The sequence below is a fragment of the Oncorhynchus kisutch genome, linkage group LG17 (genome assembly GCF_002021735.2).
Source record: "Oncorhynchus kisutch isolate 150728-3 linkage group LG17, Okis_V2, whole genome shotgun sequence".
Taxonomy (NCBI): domain Eukaryota; kingdom Metazoa; phylum Chordata; class Actinopteri; order Salmoniformes; family Salmonidae; genus Oncorhynchus; species Oncorhynchus kisutch.
This window is the reverse complement of record NC_034190.2, coordinates 9,422,081-9,439,538: the sequence shown is the minus strand read 5'-3', so window position 1 is coordinate 9,439,538 and position 17,458 is coordinate 9,422,081. Positions and strand designations below refer to the sequence as shown.

The window sequence follows — 17,458 nt, the reverse complement described above, 5'->3', positions numbered from 1 at the left end:
ATCAATGCGTTTCCAACCACCATTTCTCGCATAATACATTTTACCGAAACAAATAGATCGCACCAAATCGAATGAACAAATGATCGGTCGCCATTTACACAATTGTTCTGAAACGACCTTGTTTCAATACAGCTGTCGTGATTTTTTTTTATACAGTATGACTTCACAAGCATAAAAACTGCGGATGGCAACGCGGTTAGCGAAACACATTAAAAAAGGTCTCTTCTTCTTCTTCTTCTTCTTCTTGTTCTTCTAGCCAATTAAAATGAACCCCAGACTCTTGACCTTCAATGACTGTCAGTTACTGTGGGTTGCTTTAGGAGTGGGGCAGTCCAGATCCTTTCATATTAGTTGAGTTTATTGGTCAGAAAATAAAGAGCGAAAAGTAGTGAGAGTTTATTAAAGCAGTGGATCAGATTCTAATCCATGCTGGCAGCAGTATAAACAGTCCATTTTATCTTGAGGCAGTGGTTTAGATGGCTAGAGCACACATTATAGCCAATTTGTCACATTCTACTTATGATAAATAGGTCGATCCATGCCTCAGGGGTTGATTGGCACATTGATTGGAAATCTGTAGAGTGATTGCTCAATCACAAAATGTTGTTTCTGTTCAATGGTTCGAATCGCAATCCTGACTTGAGAAACATTTCTCTCTGGTGGTATTTCTGTCTTGGCAAAAACTATGGCTGTCAATGAAAACATTTAACATGGACTTTTTACATTGTTATTACTAATTAGCAGTTCACATTTCTGGATACATTCTTTCCATTTAGACCCTACAGAATGTGATTAGCACATGGAAATAGGTTACCCTCAGACTGACTGAATGCTAACTGTTATATCAGGCCCATGGAACACATGTCTGATTATTACCAGCATGACTTTACTGCTAATTAACCAACATTTTGTATTACAGGATTATTTTCACGTTACATCTACTGTATGTTCTACACTAATAAATAATGCTTCGTTCCGTATGCTTGTATGTTACACAATCTTTGCTTTCAAATAAAGTTACTCAATTCGGACACTGAAATGCTCAACTTCTACAATCTTCAGCAGAACTTCCTGCATAAGATGTAACCAGTATGAATCATTGCAAACCACCACCAATGTCCTAGATCTCTATCGTTGTTTCTTGGAAACGGACGTGCAAAATGCCCCGTTTTTGTATTATTTCTCACAATCAAACATACTGCAGGCCTATCAAACATACTGCAGGCCTATCTTACATAGCAGAAATGAGCCAGTTATACAGTGGTTTTTTTTGGTAGAAATGTTACCTTTATTTAACTAGGCAAGTCGGTTAAAAGTAAATTATTATTTACAATGACTGCCGACCCCCGGCAAAAACCAGGCGACGCTGGGCCAATTGTGTGCCACACTATGGGACTCTCTATCACAGCCGGATGTGTCCTGGTGAGAACCTATAGTATCCCAAAAGGAAATGTATAGTGGAGATTACTGTGTTACCTTAAGTGTTTGCACCTGGAGAAAGGTTCATCAAATGGAAATGGATCTGCAGAGTTGCAATACAGCAACTTTAGAGATCCAATGTGACTACATCACTCTGATGAAAGATAGGATTTGAATCATGCCAACATGAAGCCATTCGTGTCAAGGCATACCCAACCACAAGCTCTGTAAACTCGTGTGAGTTCTCACCCTAAATGAGATGCCGCTCAACTTCAGTCAGACACATTTATCACTGACAAGGTGTCTGACTAGATCTCACACACTGTATGCAAATATTCAGACAAAATGTACTCGTGCCAGCCAGGGGCGTAGGTAGTGACATACAATATATAAAAACGGATACTGACACCCCTTCAAATTAGTGGATTTGGCTATTTTAGCCACACCCATTGCTGATAGGTTTATAAAATCGAGCGCACAGCCATGCAATCTCCATAGACAAACATTGGCAGTAGAATGGCCTTACTGAAGAGCTCAGTGACTTTCAATGTGGCACCGTCATAGGATGCCACCTTTACAACAAGTCAGTTCATCAAATTTGTCTGTCCTCAGATGCAAAACTCACTACCGAGTTCCAAACTGCCTCTGGAAACAACGTCAGCACAAGAACTGTTCGTTGGGAGCTTCATGAAATGGGTTTCCAAGGCCGAGCTGTCGCAGACAAGCACACAAGCCTAAGATCATTGTCAGGAGCGATGTAAAGCTTGCCGGCAGTGGAAATGCGTTTTCTGTAGTGATGAATCACTCTTCACCATCTGACGGACCAATCTGGGTTTGGCGGACGCCAGGAGAACGCTACCTGCCCCAATGCATAGTGCCAACTGTAAAGTTTGGTGGAGGAGGAATAATGGTCTGGGGCTGTTTTTCATTGTTCGGGCTAAGCCCCTTAGTTCTAATGGAGGGAAATCTTAATGCTACAGCATATAATGACATTCTAGACGATTCTGTGCTTCCAACTTTGTGGCAACAGTTTGGGGAAGGCCCTTTCCTGTTTCAGCATGACAATGCCCCCGTGTACAAAGCGAGGTCCATACAGAAATAGTTTGTCGGGATCGATGTGGAAGAACTTAACAGGCCTGCACAGAGCCCTGACCTCAACCCCATCGAACACACTTGGAATGAATTGGAAGGCCGACTGTGAGCCAGGCGTAATCGGCCAACATCAGTGTCCCATCTCACTAATGCTCTTGTGGCTGATTAGAAGCAAGTCCCCGCAGCAATATTCCAACATCTTATCGAAAGCCTTCCCAGAAGAGTGGTGGCTGTTATAGCAGCAAAGGGGGGACCAGCTTCATTCTAATGTCCATGTTTTTGGAATGAGCTGTTTTGATGAGCAAGTGTCCACATACATTTGGTCATGGGTATATGCAGTATATATTTAGGAACTCAGTCGGGGTCTCAACTTACTGTTGAGAGTTAGAATAGTAGAACACCCAAGGTGTAATTTTGAAACTCGGTTGTGTATCAGCAGTCTTCCTTTTCATATGTCACTCACTGATAGTTACCCAATTAGCCCATGTCAGGAAAAATTAAATGACGAAGGGCACGTCCCCAGGGGCCCTGATCTCCATGGGGCCCACATTGATTTTATTAGGCACTCTCACTCAGATGATTTCTGATTTGAATTCAGATCCCCATCAGCTGTTGAAGAAGGAGCAGCTATTCTTCCTGGGGTCCACACAAAACATAGAACATGACGAAATACGGAACACTAATGGACAAGAACAGCAACACAAATATCATATTTAATTATATTATGTTTGTATTCAATTCATATTAAATTAGCAAAATATTTCATATTAACATGGCATAAGACATGGAAAAATGTCTAGAAATGCAGGGAATTTGTTTTTAAATCAGCAAAAAAAAATCTCCCCACCTCATGACAAAATGTGTAGAATTGTAGAAAATTTGCTGTAAAACTGCAACAACAACAGAAAAGTTATATAAAACAAACGTATTTGTTTACCATTTCTTAATAAAAATACCTTTTCTGCTAACAGATCCCTGTGTCAATATTAAATTATTGTTTTTTAACCCGGTGCTGATTTAAGTTGTAGCTGCTAATATTATATAGCTAATAGTTAACGTGTTTGTAGATGGACTGAATGACCTATGTACATAGACATGAAATCACTGGCCACTTTAATAATGGAACACCAGTCACTTTAATAATGTTGAAATAATATTTTCATCTCATTTGAATATACTTAGATTTGTGTGTATTGTTGTGAATCGTTTTTATATACTACTGCACAGTTGGAGCTAGGAACACAAGCATTTCACTATGCCTGCAATAACATCTGCTAAATATGTGTATGTGACCAATAACATTTGATTTGATGTCAACTGTTGTGATTGCATATTGACAGTTATGTTATGGTTAGGGTTACAGGGAAAGGGAAATGGGGATACCTTGTTCAAGACTGCTGATCTAAGGTCTTATTTTAACAAAGCTACCAGCTTTAATGAACCACAGAGAGGTGTAACATGCCATCATCCAACGCATTGCGGTGCCATAAGCAAGTATCCATTATTAATAACAAAGAGGTCAAAGCACAGTGTAGTAGCCTGGATAAAAGCTTGGAAAAAGTGTAGGGTCTCAAACAATCTCAGATGTGGATATACCACCCCCTGCTGGACTGATGAGGGATGAACTGACAGAAGCCCTCCAGTGAGATCTCATCGGACAGAAAGACTGGCTGGCCTTCTGCTCTGGCTTTGGCGCTCCTGAGGGACTGACTGTGTGTGTGGAACATGTTGCTGTACTCTTTCATCTCCACAATTTTACAAACTTCCTTCGGAGCAAATATGCAACCTTGATGCATACTTGATGCTTTTGATACCATGATGCTTTTGATACAATCGATCACCACATTCTTTTGGAGAGATTGGAAACACAAATTGGTCTACACGGACAAGTTCTGGCCTGGTTTAGAGCTTATCTGTCGGAAGGATATCAGTTTGTCTCTGTGGATGGTTTATCCTCTGACAAATCAACTGTACATTTCGGTGTTCCTCAAGGTTCCGTTTTAGGGCTTCTATTGTTTTCACTATATATTTTACCTCTTGGTGATGTCATTCGGAAACCTAATGTTAACTTTCACTGCTATGCGGACTATACACAGTTGTGCATTTCAAGGAAACATGGGAAGCCCCAAAACTGCCCTCCTTGGAAGCTTGTGTTTCAGACATAAGGAACTGTCATTCTTATTGTAAACACAGCACTGACAGAGATGGTCACCTCGCTTCGCGTTCTTAGGAAACTATGCAATATATATATTTTTAAATTGATTATTTCTTACATTGTTACCCCAGGAAATCTTAAGTCTTATTATAAACAGATGGGAAGAATTGTTGGATATAAGAGCAACGTCAACTTACCAACATTACGACCAGGGAATACGACTTTCCCGAAGCAGATCCTCTCTTTGTACCACCACCCAGGACAATGGATCTAATCCCAGCAGCTGACCGAAAACAACGGTGAAGCAGAAGGGGCAGGCGGAGCGGTCTTCTGGTCAGGCTTTGTAAACAGGCACATCACTCACCGCTCCCGAGTACTCGCCAACTACTCGCCAATGTCCTATCTCTTGACAAGAAGGTAGACGAAACTCGAGCAAGGGTTGCCTTCCAGAGAGACATCAGAGATTATAACGTTCTCTGTTTCACAGAAACATGGCTCTCTCGGGATATGTTGTCGGAATCGATCCAGCCACCGAGCTTCTCCATGCATCGCGCCGACACAGATAAACACCTCTCTGGGAAGAGGAAGGGCGGGGGTTTATGCCTTATGATTAACAACTCATGGTGTGATCATAAGAACACACAGGAACTCAAGTCCTTCTGCTCACCCGACCTAGAATACCTTACAATTAAATGCCGGCCATTCTACCTACCAAGAGAATTCTCGTCAGTTATAGTTACACCGGTGTACATCCCCCCTCAAGGGAACATCTAGATGGCCCTCAAGGAACTTCACTCGACGCTACGTAAACTGGAAACTATATACCCGGAGGCTGCATTTATTGTAGGTGGGGATTTTAACAAAGCAAATTTGAGATCAATATTACCTACATTTTATCAGCATATTGATTGCACGACACGAAGGGCTAATACTCTCAACCACTGCTACTCTAACTTAAGCGATTTATACAATGCCCTCCCCCGCACTCCCTTTGGCAAATCTGACCACGACACCATCTTGCTAGTCCCGACTTATAGGCAGAAACTCAACCAGGATGTACCAGTGACGAGAACCATGCAATGCTGGTCTGACCAGTCGGAAGCCACGCTCCATGATTGTTTTGATCACGCGGAATGGAAGATGTTCCAGTCCGCCTCAGAGAATGACAATGATCTGTACGCTGACTCTGTGAGTGTGTTTAGAAATACGTGCATTGGAGATGTCGTACCCACTGTTACTGTTAACACCTACCCTAACCAGAAACAGTGGATGGATGGCGGCATTCGCGAAAATCCAGCGCATTTAACCATGGAAAGAGGTCTGGTGATATGGCTGAATATAAACAGTGTAGTTATTCCCTCCGCAACGCAATCAAACAAGCGAATTGTCGGCACAGGGACAAGGTGGAGTCACAATTCAATGGCTCAGACACGAGACGTATGTGGCAGGGTCTACAGGAAATCACGGACTACAAAAACAAAAACAGCCACGTCATGGATACAGATGTCACACTTCCAGACAAACTACACACCTTCTTTGCTAGCTTTGAGGACAATACAGTGCCGCCGTCGCGGCTCGCTAACAAAAACAAAAGCTGGGACCGAGAGATTGAGAAACAGCTTCTGTCTCAAGGCCATCAGATTGCTAAACAGCAATCATTATGTCAGAGAGGCTGCTGCCCACATTGAGACCCAATCACTGGACACTTTAATAAATGGATCACTAGTCACTTTAATTAAACAACGCCACTTAAAATAATGCCACTTTAATAATGTTTACATATCTTACATTACTCCTATCACATGTACAGTGGGGCAAAAACAGTATTTAGTCAGCCACCAATTGTGCAAGTTCTCCCACTTAAAAATATGAGAGAGGCCTGTAATTGTCATCATAGGTACACTTCAACTATGACAGACAAAATGAGAAAAAAAATCCAGAAAATCACATTGTAGGATGTTTAATGAATTTATTTGCAAATTATGGTGGAAAATAAGTATTTGGTCAATAACAAAAGTTTATCTCAATACTTTGTTATATAGCCTTTGTTGGCATCTTTTTAAGTGGGAGAACTTGCACAATTGGTGGCTGACTAAATACTTTTTTGCCCCACTGTATATACTGTATTTTATACCATCTACCGCACTTTGCCTATTCTGCTCGGCCATCGCACATCCATATAGTTATATGTACATATTCTCATTCACCCCTTTAGATCTGTGTATTAGGTAGTTGTTGGGAATTGTTTGATTATTTGTGACATATTACTGCACTGTTGGAACTAGAAGAACAAGCATTTCGCTACACTCGCACATCTGCTAACCATGTGTATGTGACCAATAAAATTTGATTCGATTTAATTTGGATTGCGGGATTTTTAAAACTTTTAAAACAGAGATGCTAGTTCTAGGACCCAAGAAACAAAGATCTTCTGTTGGATGTGACAATTAATCTTAATGGTTGTACAGTCGTCTCAAATAAAACTGTAAAGGACCTCGGCGTAACTCTGGACCCTGATCTCTCTTTTGACGAACATATCAAGACTGTTTCAAGGACAGCTTTTTTCCAACTATGTAACATTGCAAAAATCGGAAACTTTCTGTCCAAAAATGATGCAGAAAATGTATCCATGCTTTTGTCACTTCTAGACTACTGCAATGCTCTACTTTCCGGCTACCCGGATAAAGCACAAAATAAACTTCAGTTAGCGCTAAAACACAGCTGCTAGAATTTTGACAAGAAACAAAAAATGTGATCATATTACTCCAGTGCTAGCCTCCCTACACTGGCTTCCTGTTATGGCTAGGGCTGATTTCAAGGTTTTACTGCTAACCCTCAAAGCATTACATGGGCCTGCTCCTTTCTATCTTTCCAAATTGGTTCTGCTGTACATACCTACATGTACGCTACGGTCACAAGACGCAGGCCTCCTTATTGTCCCTAGAATTTCTAAGCAAACAGCTGGAGAAAGGGATTTCTCCTATTGAAGCCCAATTTTATGGAATGGTCTGCCTATCCATGTGAGAGACGTAGATCTTTCTCGACCTTTAAGTCTTTAGTGAAGACTTATCTATTCTGTAGGCCCTATGTGAGTGTAGTCTGGCCCAGAGGTGTGAAGGTGAACAGAAAGGCACTGTAGTGAACAACCACCCTTGCTGTCTTTGCCTGTCCAGGTCCCCTCTCTCCATTGGGATTTTCTGCTTCTAACCCTATTACAGGGGCTGAGTCACTGGCTTACTGGTGCTCTTCCATTTTGTCCCTAGGAGGGGTGCATCACTTGAGTGGGTTGAGTCACTGATGTGATCTTCCTGTCTGGGTTGGCGCCCCCATCGGGTTCGTGCCGTGGGTAATAAGTTGTCCTGCACCTGCGGTTTTCGACTCTCTCTCTCTCGCACCTGCTGTCTCTAACTCTGAATGATCGGCTATGAAAAGCCAACTGACATTTACTCCTGAGGTGCTGATCTGTTGCACCCTCTACAACCACTGTGATTATTATTATTTGACCCTGCTGGTCATCTATGAACGTTTAAACATCTTGGCCATGTTCTGTTATAATCTCCATCCAGCACAGTCAGAACCTGATTCCTCTCTAGGTGTCTTCACATATCTCTAGTTTTTCAATTTGTTGTATGTTGTTATCCAGATTGAAGGTTATCACCCACCAGATTGTGTAGTGCTAATATTTAGTCTAACTTCCCGATTTTTTAATATTACGTTTTTATCTTGAGGTGCTCTACATAGCTTCGTTCAGTACGTTATCTTGGTGTGTGAGTCTTGGCGAATCATCTCCCTCCTTGCTGTCCCCAGTCCATCTGGTTGTGCTGATGCATTATAGTAATCTTATAATCTCCATCCAGCACAGTCAGAAGAGGACTGGCCACCCCTCAGAGCCTGATTCCTCTCTAGGTGTCTTCATAAGTTCCTGCCTTTCTAGGGAGTTTTTCCTAGCCACCGTGCTTCTACACCTACATTGCTTGTTGTTTGGGGTTTTAGGCTGGGTTTCTGTATAGCACTTTGTGACTTCGACTAATGTAAAAAGGCCTTATAAATACATTTCATTGATTGATACTGTGGGATCCTGTATTTTACATCATAGCCATTACCATATATATATGATTAAATATTATCTGATGTTGGCTGTGTGAAGTATCTGCATTTGTGCACTTGAGCATAATCATGAGAGTAAACAACTGCTTGCTACATCTACTTGCCTGTTTGTGTGTGTGTGACAAGAACTGAGTAACATGGTGTGACCTGCAAGTTGCAAAACTGTAGATAACAGCCCAGCAGATGCTTTGTCCTTGTGTTTGTATGTAACAAATTGAGCACATGGTGTGACTTGCTGTATCTTACAAAGTTGTGATAGGGAGGGGTGGTCATCACAAGGTTTAACTGAGATGGAAAAATACTGAACAACACAATAGCAGGAACTGAGCAACTGTTATAACTAGGGGGTGATACCAGAACAGTAGGAATCTATACATTGATGGAGGGAGGACTCCAAGAAGCGGGGACCCGCCTGAGCGCCTGCAATAGGCTGAGCAAGTTTAAACCACGCCCAGCCTCTACTGTGATAGGCCAACAGACGGGTTGGAACAATGTCTATCACAGTATAAGAACACTGTTTGCATACCTCTTGTCAGTTCTCTGTTCTGCCCTGCGTGGTATTACAGTGAGCCCGTATATACGAAAGTTTGCCATTTATTACTTAGCTAATAAAAAATACATAGTATACAATCGTGACTCATTGTTATATTTATCCTGATACCAGATTTGAATTTACGCAACTCTAACAATACATATGAATCAGAAATGTATCAAACATGACTGATGATTCAATTTCTTGAGGGAAGCGGTAAGTATATCTCAGAATGATATGGAGATAAAGGGGTTAAAAAAAGAATATGTCTGCTTGTATTTTTATTTGACCTTTATTTAACTAGGCAAGTCAGTTAAGAACACATTCTTATTTACAATGATGGCCTAGGAACAGTGTGTTAACTTCCTTGTTCAGATTTATCTTCACATAGAACACTTTGTCCTAGGGGGTCAAATTCACCCCCAAAAAAAAGCAGATTTGGCAATGATTGGGCATTCATACCTCTGCCCTCTCTGTCTGAAGTGGATTACACATTCAAGTTGGATTTTGTCGATAGCTTCACATGGAATCTGAAGCGCTGTAAGGAGGAACTCTCTAATTACAGATTCAGGCACATCTCCTTCTTTCTCTTGGATAACTGTAAGTACTAGATTCTCTCTCATGGATCTAGTCTGTATGTCAAGTAAGGTTTCTCTCAGAACAGTGTTCTCCTTTTTTAAGTTCATTAACTTCGGTTTCAATCTTATTGACTGTCCCTTCTAGCTTGTTTGTGTCTTTCTCCAATGTTGCAGATTTTTCATCACTCATCTTGAGGTTTTCGACTCTCTCTTTCTACCGCACCTGCTGTCTCTAACTCTGAATGATCGGCTATGAAAAGCCAACTGACACTTACTCCTGAGGTGCTGACCTGTTGCACCCTCTACAACCACTGTGATTATTATTATTTGACCCTACTGGTCATCTATGAACGTTTAAACATCTTGGCCATGTACTGTTATAATCTCCATCCAGCACAGTCAGAAGAGGACTGGCCACCCCTCAGAGCCTGGTTCCGCTCTAGGTTTCTTCCTAGGTTCCTGCATTTCTAGGGAGTTTTTCCAAGCCACCGTGTTTCTACATCTGCATTGCTTGTTGTTTGGGGTATTAGGCTGGGTTTCTGTATAGCGCTTTGTGACTTCGGCTAATGTAAAAATGGCTTTATAAATACATTTGATTGATTGATACATATGAATCAGAAATGTATCAAACATGACTGATGATTACATTTCTTGAGGGAAGCGGTAAGTATATCTCAGAATGATATGGAGATAAAGGGGTTAAAAAAATAAAATAAAAAAATGATATGTCTCTGTTTGTATCAACTTCACATGGCACATTTTGTACTAGGCTGTAGTAGCTGTTTTAACTGAAGAATGGGAGAGGACCAGAAGATTCAGATTACTGCCCTTGGGTTATTCCCATACAAGGGGATCAACCTGGTCAGAGGGGTGCATCAAGTCCAACACCTTGATTCTCTGGAGACATTTGAAATACGGGATGATGACATCGTTGTTGTTACTTACCCACGGTCAGGTAAGACCGCATCTGACATAGGTTATAGGCCTGTACAGTACTTACTGGAGAGTGACTTATAGGCTACACTACACAATCTATTGAATTCTGCATGAATTTAGGTATTGTATTGTGAATGTACAACATGATCTCACAAATGCTGTGATTGTATTTCTTTAAAACCACAGGAACTACATGGACACAGTATATTTTGTCCCTATTGTATCATGAAGATCAAATGACAGAGGGAAGTAACCAACCAATCCAGGAACTGGTGCCCTTCCTTGAGGAAAACTCAAGACAAATAGACTACAACAACAAACCATCAACAAGAACATTCGCGTCTCACTTACATTTGTCCTCAATCCCTCAAGGACTTAGAGAGAAGGGAAAGGTGAGAGAGAGAGAGAGAAATAACATGCAATGAATGCAAAACAATAACTGCCAGTGAAACCCATATTTTTTGTTTAAATAAAACTGTACACAGACAGAATATATGAATATGTTTTTAAAAAGTCTTCAGACTGACTACATAAAAAAAAAACTGGATGCCAACCATGAGATTTGACAGATTATTTAATTTACATCAATTTAATCTACAATGTACTGTATTAGTTTGAATTGTGGTGATCAAGTTATATTGAATTGGCTGCATTCTAATTGTGTCAATTGTTTATTAAGGTGATCTACATAGCCAGGAACCCAAAGGATGTTGCCGTGTCCTTATTTAATCTCCAAAATTTCACGAAAGTCCTTAAGAGCGAACCTGACTTCAATACATTTCTGATTCAATTTCTCAAGGGGGAGGGTAAGTATATCTCAGAAGTTTAAACACATGTTCGAAACATGTCCAAAGTGTCAATGTGAAATACCCTAATAATGTTTCTTTCCTAGTTCTCGGGGGGTCTTGGTTTGATCATGTTGATGATTGGTATGCTCACAAAGATGAATTTGACATCCTTTCTATGACATATGAAGATATGATCAAGGTAAGTTCATTTCCATAATAGATGAGATGACATAACAGTGGATAATATACACTGAGCGGAGAAAACATTAGGAACACATGCTCTTTCCATGACATAGACTGACCAGGTGAAAGCTATGGTCCCCTATTGATGTAATTAGTTAAATCTACTTCAATCAGTGTAGATGAAGGGGAGGATACAGGTTAAATAATCATTTTTAGCCTTGAGACAACTGAGAGATGTATTGTGTATGTGTGGAATTTAGAGAGTGAATGGGAAAGACAAAATATTGAATTGCCTTTGAACAGGGTATGGCAGGCACACCTCTTTGAACATGTCAAGAACTGTAACGCTGCTGTTTTTTTTATGCTTAACAGTTTCCTGTGTGTATACAGAATGGTCCACCACCCAAAGGACATCCAGCCAACTTGACACAAGGGTAGAATGCTTTCGACACCTTGTAGTCCATGCCCCGACGAATTGAGTCTGTTCTGAGGGGAAAGGGGAGGTGTTCCTAATGTTTTGTACACTCAGTGTATTGCTGAGACTAGTAATCAAACTATAACAATTGCTTTCAGGACACACGAGGTGCAATTGTCAGGATATCAAACTTCTTGGGCAAAAAGCTGGAGGACCAAACCATTGACACGATCGTGGACAAATCCTCCTTCAAAAACATGAAGGAAGACCCACAGGCTAGACGTGATAAACAGCATCCAACATTTTTTGAACAAAGTGGATCCTTTATTAGAAAAGGTATGGCATCTATGTGATCCACATTAATAAAGATTGGGTTAGTCATGAAGTCAATTTCAACTATTGGTTACAAAATTCATCAAGGAAAATAGCACTAAAAAGAATGCCCTTAATATGCTGTTTGTTTTGTCTCTGACCAGGGAAGGTTGGGGACTGGAAGACTGTGTTCACTGTGGCCCAGAGTGAGGGATTTGACCAGATCTACATGGAGAAGATGAAAGACTTGGCTCTTGAATTTGACTGGAAGCTGTGAAAACAGACATGTCCTGGTTACACGTTTTGAATCTAGGCTGACTAGATTGGCGGAAATAGCTGCCCTGCTGCAATGATTGTGAAAATAAACACATGCAATAATTAGTAAATATTATTAAGATGTGCACATAATTCATATATTTTATAAACTGTTACTAAAAAATAATTGGTATCTTATTATGATTCGCCCCATGTTTTGTGGAACTACAGAGTGAGGATATGGACTACAGTACCCAAAAGGCAATGCTGGTCTTCAGCCTAACGCAAAGCCTCATTTCGAGACCAATGTGGTCTTTGTCTGTATTGTATTTATTTTGCAAATGTAATCGTTCAGGTTGCAATAATGTAGATGTGAACGATACTGCATCCTCCTGTGATACCTAGCTATCCATCCATGATTTAGGCAAAGCGACGTTGACATTTTTACAGAGGGGCAGACTGTCTGGCCAGCAAACCGTATCGGCAATGAGGGGTTTGTTTTCCTTAATAACAACTAGTTAGCTACAGCAGCTATCCTCCATCCGTGTTGAAGCGAGGAATTGTGTTATAACGTTTATGATGTGGCAAATACCACCTGTAAACTGTATGTCAGTCTGTCGAATTAGTTAACGGACTCAACTCTAAACTACAGCGATTTAGCGAGCTAGCTGTAAACATCTGTTTACTTACTTGGTAACTAGAGCTAGCTAGCAAGCACTGACAACAAGAAGACGATGTGGCAAAGCGTTGGTCTCACTGTGCTGGTAATTGTGGCCACCCTTGTGTGCGCGTTGCTCTTCATGGTTTTTGGTAAGTAACAAATGTGTTAGATTCGTGATTTTTTTTCTCCAGTTTTCTTGAATGTTGTGAGATTAACGTTACTGAGATTTGACGAGGACCTTTGACACAGCTTCGAAATGTATCAGCTACAGTAGCTAGCTAGCATTGCCATTATAGATAGCTACTGTCCGTATATAACATCATCAAGATCTCATGTTAGCAGCTAGCTATCTTTACTTAGGAGCAGTGACTGTGCAAGACCTCAATACACACCATGTTATAGGTTCGTAGTTAGCACCTGTTTTGTAGCTAAGCCCCTCATAGCTGTTGTGAATTGGTGGAGGTCCTGGGCTGGCGTGGTTACACATGGTCTGAGGTTGTGAGCCTGGTTGGACATACTGCCAAATTCTCTAAAATGACGTTGGAGGCGGCAACAGCTCTGGTGTACAACTCTTGCCTAGTTTAAATAAAAAATTAAAAAGTTAAACAGCTCTGGTCGACATTCCTGCAGTCATCATGCCAATTGCACGTTCCCTCAACTTGAGACGTTTGTGGCATTGTGTGACAAAACTACACATTTTAGTGTGGCCTTTTATTGCCCCCAGCACAAGGTGCACCTGTGTAATGATCATGCTGTTTAATCAGCTTCTTGATATGCCACACCTGTCAGGTGGATGGATTATCTTGGCAAAGGAGAAAGGCTCACTATCAGGGATGTAAACAAATTTGAGATTAGTAAGTATGTATAATATTATTTATTTCAGCTCATGAAACATGGGACCAAAACTTTACATGTTGTGTGTTTATTTTTGTTCAGTTTTATTTGTTTTGCTGACACTCCATACTGGACTGTATAGCCTACTGGCTACTTTCACTCCTATTTTAGAGAAGTTTCTGCTTATAATTTCTGACATTTGGTAGGACATAATTTCTGACATTTGGTAGGCCATTTGTTTGTCAACTATAGTTGGATACATTTAGCTTCTCTTCTGTCATAACTTGTTGCCCCAGAAGACTAAATAAAGTAGTTATCATCAGAATAATGTCATACATCGATAGAATGAACGCATTAGTAATCTAGTTAACACTGGTAAAGTTGTCCGTTTCATTTAGGGACCAGGGAGAAAACATTTAGGGACCGTGGAGAAAACACAACTCCAAAACAGTGGTCCTGTGCAAAATATCCAAATGTCATCAGTTTGACCGGTTTTAAGGAAATGAAAAGCTGACTTCAGTTTGTCTTGAGTGCAAATTTTACGTGGTTGAAATACTGTCTGCTTGCATAACAGTGTCAAAGATAACACATTATACACATATTCACATTTTCTCAAGAGATGCTGAAAGAAACAAATCATATTTCTCATGTCCTGTTCCCAAGACAAAATTCACATTATTGTATCATTTTACTGCAAGAAATGAATAATTCTGCAGGAGTAAATATTATTATTACACTTCTAACCCATATGAACTTAAATGAGGAATATTCTGTTTATTCATGGAGTGAGTGGGATATCAAAGGTGCATGTAAACAGCTTATCCCGAATAAGACCCTAAGCGGGATATGAGCTACTATCCGGAATACTGTGTGCATGTAAACGCGGTCACTGACTCAAATACAACAAGTTCATTATTTGATTCATACGCACAGTCAGTGTTCACTTTCTCCTGGATGACCTTTGCTCTGTTTGGCCCCTCAGGTTGGTATGTTGTCTGGCAGCTCTTCCTGTCCAAGTTCAAGTTCCTGCGCGAGATGTTGGGCGACACCGGCTCTCCACAGGCCGAGACCCAGCCTTCCGAATCCAGGAGCGAACGTACCTCTCCTCCACCCCCACGCCAGAGGCCCAAGACTGCCCGCCAGAGGGCTGTTCCTCCTAATAGTACTACATAGATTACCTCACCCGTCCGCTGTCGGCCACACCCTATCCTGTTGTTCACCAAACCAGCCGTCCCACTAGGAAACAGTGGTGGACAAAAACCCCTTTAATAAATTGCATGATTTGGAATGGCATACTACCCCCATGTCCGTGTATACTGCTGCCTCTCCTGATGAAATCCACCCCTCCACTCTGCACTACTAAAGACATCCTCGTTGATGACACTTGACACGTTCGTCTTACTAGACTAGGCACAGCTGCTGATATTATAAAGGGACAAGCCATCAAATCATGGAACATTCTGTATGCCACTTGTTCATGTTTCAAATATGTATTTTAGCTGTTCACAGTGTATCAAATCAAATCAAATGTATTTATATAGCCCTTCGTACATCAGCTGATATCTCAAAGTGCTGTACAGAAACCCAGCCTAAAACCCCAAACAGCAAGCAATGCAGGTGTAGAAGCACGGTGGCTAGGAAAAACTCCCTAGAAAGGCCAATACCTAGGAAGAAACCTAGAGAGGAACCAGGCTATGTGGGGTGGCCAGTCCTCTTCTGGCTGTGCCGGGTGGAGATTATAACAGAACATGGTCAAGATGTTCAATGTTCATAAATGACCAGCATGGTCAGTGTATGTACTGAGCAGCATGTTTGGTCTCTTCACCTGGCCTTCACTGACACTGCAACATGGTCACCACTGACTGGCTGACGCTGTAACACGGTCAGCTCTGACTGGCTGACGCTGTAACACGGTCAGCTCTGACTGGCTGACGCTGTAACACGGTCAGCTCTGACTGGCTGAGGCTGTAACATGGTCAGCTCTGACTGGCTGACGCTGTAACATGCTCAGCTCTGACTGGCTGACGCTGTAACATGCTCAGCTCTGATTGGCTGACATGTTCAGCTCTGATTGGCTGACACTGGAACATGGTCAGCTCTGTGGACTCCTGAGTGGCGCAGCGGTCTAAGGTGCTGCATCTCATTGTTAGAGGCGTCACTACAGACCCTGGTTCGATTCCGGGCTGTATCACAACCGGCCGTGATTGAGAGTCCCATAGGGCGGCGCACAATTGGCCCAGCGTCATCCGGGTTAAAGTTTGGCCCGGGGTAGGCCGTCATTGTAAATAAGAATTTGTTCTTAACTGACTTGCCTAGTAAATAAAGGTTAAATAAAATATTGGCTGACACTGGAACATGGTCAGCTCTGATTGGCTGACACTGGAACATGGTCAGCTCTGACTGGCTGTCATGCTGCTGACACCTGCATGGGGAATCTGTTTCTCCAACAGCAGACAGCTGAGTGAGTTCTCTGTCGTGTGTGTGTGTGCGCACGTTTTATGAGAGTGTGTTTATTTGAACAGATGTGTGTTTGTAGTAAAGCCTATATTCAGACACATAGACAAAGCGTTGTATAAACAGGCTCATTTATCATTTACATTCAGAGGCAAAACAACTTGTAGAAGAGAAACTGAATAAAACTATTTGCATAACTGACAACCGAAGTTCTTCCATGCCAGTAAATTTCATTTTATTTTTTAAACAAAAGTGCAATGAAAGGAATGTTTTTGTTTTGTTATATTGTTGTTCAGACTACATATGTAACAGAACGGTTGAATACCCTTAAGACCGAGAGGGTTGTAATAACACAATGTCCAGGGGCTGTAGCTGTCTCAGAGTAGGACTGCTGATTTAGGATCAGTTTTGCCTTTTAAATCACATTGAATACATGGCCAGGGGGGACCTGATCCTAGATCAGCACCACTACTGTGATCCGCTTTATACACAGAGCTCCCTAGGAAGGCAACAAATAGGCTATAGCTCATTGCTCTGGCCAGCTAGCCTCCCCGAGGTGTTAACTGGGGTATATTCAATAGGAACCAAACGGAAGAGGACAGCTGAAACGGGGTGGACCTAACCAGAACTTGTCCGATAAGAAACTTGTTTTTCGTTGCAAAACACTTTTCTATGGTGTGCACTAATGAATACACCCCAGGGCTCCAAGCTACAGCTAGCATAATGCCCTTCCCAGT

The 17,458-nt window shown here is 41.5% G+C and overlaps 2 protein-coding genes across 2 annotated transcripts; both read left to right on the top strand.

The window, feature by feature from the left end:
- The first annotated feature begins 10,495 nt into the window (after window positions 1-10,495).
- On the top strand, window positions 10,496-12,942 carry LOC109907148 (amine sulfotransferase). The gene is made up of 6 exons (XM_020504939.2): window positions 10,496-10,838; window positions 11,006-11,211; window positions 11,499-11,625; window positions 11,712-11,806; window positions 12,364-12,541; window positions 12,682-12,942. Exons 1-6 carry the CDS (start codon window positions 10,679-10,681, stop codon window positions 12,792-12,794), a joined length of 879 nt encoding a protein of 292 aa, XP_020360528.1. The 5' UTR covers window positions 10,496-10,678; the 3' UTR covers window positions 12,795-12,942.
- Window positions 12,943-13,028: 86 nt separating this feature from the next.
- LOC109907149 (small integral membrane protein 13) lies at window positions 13,029-16,934 on the top strand. The gene is made up of 2 exons (XM_020504940.2): window positions 13,029-13,582; window positions 15,250-16,934. Exons 1-2 carry the CDS (start codon window positions 13,507-13,509, stop codon window positions 15,438-15,440), a joined length of 267 nt encoding a protein of 88 aa, XP_020360529.1. The 5' UTR covers window positions 13,029-13,506; the 3' UTR covers window positions 15,441-16,934.
- The last annotated feature ends 524 nt before the right edge of the window (window positions 16,935-17,458 follow it).